The sequence below is a fragment of the Monopterus albus genome, unplaced genomic scaffold (assembly GCF_001952655.1).
Source record: "Monopterus albus unplaced genomic scaffold, M_albus_1.0 scaffold144.1, whole genome shotgun sequence".
In the NCBI taxonomy this organism is placed as follows: domain Eukaryota; kingdom Metazoa; phylum Chordata; class Actinopteri; order Synbranchiformes; family Synbranchidae; genus Monopterus; species Monopterus albus.
The window spans coordinates 164,049-168,233 of record NW_018128024.1 but is presented as its reverse complement, the minus strand read 5'-3'; the positions used below and the strand labels follow the sequence as shown (position 1 = coordinate 168,233).

Below are 4,185 nucleotides of genomic sequence, written 5' to 3'. Positions count from 1 at the left end.
CCTTGCTGGTACCCATCAGCTGCCTCAGGTGTCCCACGAGCCAACCAGGCTCAAAAGGACTCCTTCTTCAGCTGGACGGCATCCCTTACTTCCGGTGTCCACCACCGGGTTTGGGGATTGCCACCACGACAGGCACCGGAGACCTTACGGCCACAGCTCCGAACGGCCGCATCGACATTGGAGGTGGAGAATATGGTCCACTCGGACTCAATATCACAAACGGCAGTGAGAGACCTATCCCCGACCCGAAGGCGCAGGGAAGTGACCCTCTCGTTCACCGGGGTAAACTCCAACACATGGCGGCTAAGCTGGGGAGCTATGAGCAAGCCCACACCAGCTCGCCGCCTCTCACCGCGGGCAACTCCAGAGTAGTAGAGAGTCCAACTCTCGAGGAGTAAAGTTCCAGAGCCCAAGCTGTGCGTGGAGGTGAGCCTGACTATATCTAGCCAGTACCTTTCAAGCTCCTGCACAAGCTTGGACTCCTTCCCCACCAGCGAGGTGACATTCCATGTCCCCAGGGCTAGTCTCTGTGTCCAGAGATCGGGTCGTCGGGGCCCCTGCCTTCGACTGCTGCCCAATCCACTGTGCACCGGCCCCTTACGGATCCTCCTGCAGGTGGTGGGCCCACGGGAGGGGTCAGGATGTTAAGATGTGCTTTGAGCACTTGTTGTTGATATATTCTGACACTGACGCCAGGCTGACATTTGCATACAGTCCACACTTCATCAGAATACAAAACAGCATATAAACAGTACAAAGTTATTTGTTGTCTTTATAAAAGGAGGCCATTGCAGCTCCACATTTTTTACTGTGCAAATGAAGCCATTGGAATATGCTGCTCAGTCACTGTTTCTCCTGAAAACATTCACATCTTTAGAAAATGTGTCTGTCAGTAATTAACTTAATTTTCAAGTCTGAAAAACAAATTCAATATTGTTCACAGGTGGTCTGACCGACCTAGTTAGATGTCTGTCTCCAAGACAGAGGGCACAGGTTTGCTGTAATGCCACTTACAGCTGCAACATGTCGCCACAGTAAGCCAACTCAGCTGAACGTGATGTGATCTGAGGTAAAACATGCAGCGAAATTGACATTTTGTTGTCCACACATATGGGTGATGCAGTCTTAAGTTTTCACTGATTGTATTTGTCAGTGTATGCTTATCATTTGCATGGTTTCTAGGTTCAAAGGATAATATTTGATCAGTAATGTGCAGTATTCTCATTAATCACATGCACTTCGTCAAAATGCATGCTTTGTCTCTCAGACTCGTTTTTCCGTAGTCTGAAAAGGCAGCTGACTTAAATTAAATCCCAGTAATCTTAGATCCCCTTTGCAAGGATTCAGCAGATGTGTAGTAACAAATAATTCACAAAGATGAAAAAGGCAGCATGTTTCTCAAGCTATGGATTAAATGATGATTATGTAACTGAAGCCTACACGATTAAGGTAATCTGGTCAAAGTAATTCTCATGATTCCTCCGCGGGACACCCAGCAAAGTCTGTTTTTTTTTCATGACTGATCCTATTGAATATGGGACCAAACAGATTGTCCACCACTGCACCAAATTCTCTGCAGCCTTTTTTCTGAAGGTTAATTATTTTAATAATCTAATAAGAAATCAGTTTCACAAAGGGGTAGCCAAATGACCAGAGGGGTCATTCACAGCTAATCAGATGTTAAAAATGACAGAATACTGGAAAGGTTAGGTTAGGTTAGGTTACTTTATACCTGTACGTAAATAGGAAAATAGCTCAAACAGAAGTAAAAGCTTTATGTTTTTGCAGCGTTATGTTTTGCATTTTGCAGCTCTTATCAGCATATTTATTTGTGGGGACCTCTACAAATTTCTTCTTGGTGTGTCCTAAGTATTTATCTTGTTGCCAAATTAGCCTTACTGATGGAGGCCCATGTCCTCAGAATACAAAAAACAAGCATTTCAGAATCCAACCACACAGTAAAGTGATTAGAGAAAGCTCCTTTATTTCTGTCCAAATCCTACTGAGACATTGACCAATATCTAATCCTACTAACCCCTCCCACTCTCCGTTCCAACATAAATAAAAAACTCAGATGCCAAGCATTTTGCTGCACATTGCCGTCATGTTTCTCTACCAACTACTCAACTTTTTCTTTGTAGCTTCCAAAAAGGAGGGGGGCACTAAATATGACCTGTCCCTGTACAAGCGTGGTGATCTGTTAGAGGTCCCCAGGACGTTATTCACCCATTTTGGTATCTACTTGGGTGACAACCGTGTGGCTCATCTCATTCCAGACATCCTGCCTCTCATTTCCAAGAATAAATCTGCAATTGCTAAGATGGTAACAAATAACCGCCTGCTGCTTGGGGTTATCGCTAAGGTCGCTAGCGTCAGGGTGGACTCAGTGGAAGATTTTGCTTATGGCTCAGAGATTCTGGTCAACCACATGGACAAAGTGTGCAGCCAGCCTCCGTTGGATGGGGACGAGGTGGCACAAAGGGCTGAGAAACTCCTGGGATCGGTCAGCTACAGTTTGCTGTGGTACAACTGTGAACACTACGTCATGTACTGCAGATATGGCATGGCTATCAGCTACCAGACTTACCAGGTAGCATGACTGGCCTCCTGTCAGTAGAAAGACTAAAGGACAGACTCAAGGTTCTTAAAATACTGGCTGTGAAAATATCCTTTCTGACAAACCTTCCTGATATAAGGGTGTTCATTTGTTTTTATGCAAGGGGCTGCATTGGCCGGGGGTGAGGGTTTACAGGGGGAGTGTGGAAGGTGTGTACAATATGGCCACATTGTGATAAGTCAACATGAGTGGCTTGATTCACTTTTCCAGCTTGATGTTAGTACCAATTTCTACCACCAGTGTGTCGGCATTGATAGATTTAAAAAACATCGTTTAACATCCAGTACTAACAAAAATGCATGCCGTGTCAATTTGGTGCATTAATTGAGAGCAATCAGCAGCAAACGCTCATGCTAACAAGCTAAACAAAAGTTATCTTCCCGTGGGCGTCCATGTTCCAACCGTCCCCTGTACATGATTGGTCAATGCAACGCATTGGACAATGTCAGTGTCCCGTGTGGCAAAAGTTCAACCTTTTTCACTCTGTCGTACGCTTTCTCTAAATCCACAAAGACGCAATGCAGCTCCTTCTGACCATCTCTATACTTGCATCAGTAGTGCTCTTTCTGGGCATGAAGCCATACTGCTGCTCACAGATATCCACTTCCTTTCTTAGCCTAGCCCTGCTGTCTCTCCTAGACACTTCCACACCTCTACAGGTATGTCATCTGGACCAACAGCCTTTCCACTCTTCATTCTCCTCAGAGCCTTCCTCACCTCATCCTTTCTAATCTTTGCTACTTCCTGCTCTACAATATTCACCTGTTCCCCCTTCTTTCCCTCTCATTTTCCTCATTCATCAGCTCCTCAAAATACTCCTTCCATCTTCTCTGCACACTCTCCTCACTTGTTAGCACCTTTCCATCTCTGTCTTTAATCACCCTTATCTGTTGCACATCCTTCCCATCTCTGTCTCTCTGTCTCGCTAATCTGTACAAGTCCTTCTCCCCTTCCCTCATGTCTAACCTAGCATACAACTCATCATATGCTTTCTGTTTGGTCATTGCCACCTCCCTCTTCACTCTGCTGTGATTCCTTGTAATCCTGTCTACTGTCTCCAGTCTTTTCTACGTCCCACTCTAACTAGTAGGACTAGATTTGTTTATTTGTGTATAAATCACAAGTGTTTTTATCTTTGTATCCTGGAAAATGTTGCATTACTAAGGTCACATGCGGGTCCACAGGTTCTTCACATGGATTTAGTGATGAACAGATTACTGGAAATTGGCTTGAAACACTCAGTGTAATGCAGTGTTAATTTGAACAGACTATGAATCTGAAAGTGTGTGACCAAAGAGAACAATCTTATTTCACATTAAGTGGCTATTTTAATGCTGAAATTTGGGTTTACTGACCTGTGGCTATGTAAGGGTATTTGTACAGCAGAAAGCTGCTTGCTTTTGGCCACTGAGCTGAAAATAAATTTCATTTATTCATGATACTAGTAGCCCCATCTAGTGTTTCTTTATGCACAAATTACCATCATGCTGAAGATGATGAAGAGTTTCCTCCTTTGCTGCGCTACTCATTTATCATTTACCTTGCCTGGAATCACTAACTCCCACTCT

The 4,185-nt window shown here is 44.3% G+C and overlaps 1 protein-coding gene across 1 annotated transcript in view; it reads left to right on the top strand.

Annotated features, from left to right (window-relative positions):
- The first annotated feature begins 2,104 nt into the window (after positions 1-2,104).
- The window catches only part of LOC109968215 (lecithin retinol acyltransferase), a 2,241-nt gene continuing 160 nt past the window's right edge, over positions 2,105-4,185 (top strand). Inside the window, exons 1-2 of the mRNA XM_020614317.1 lie at positions 2,105-2,590; positions 3,679-3,703. Coding sequence (XP_020469973.1) covers positions 2,105-2,590; positions 3,679-3,703 — 511 coding nt within the window. The remainder of the gene's footprint in view (positions 2,591-3,678; positions 3,704-4,185) is intronic.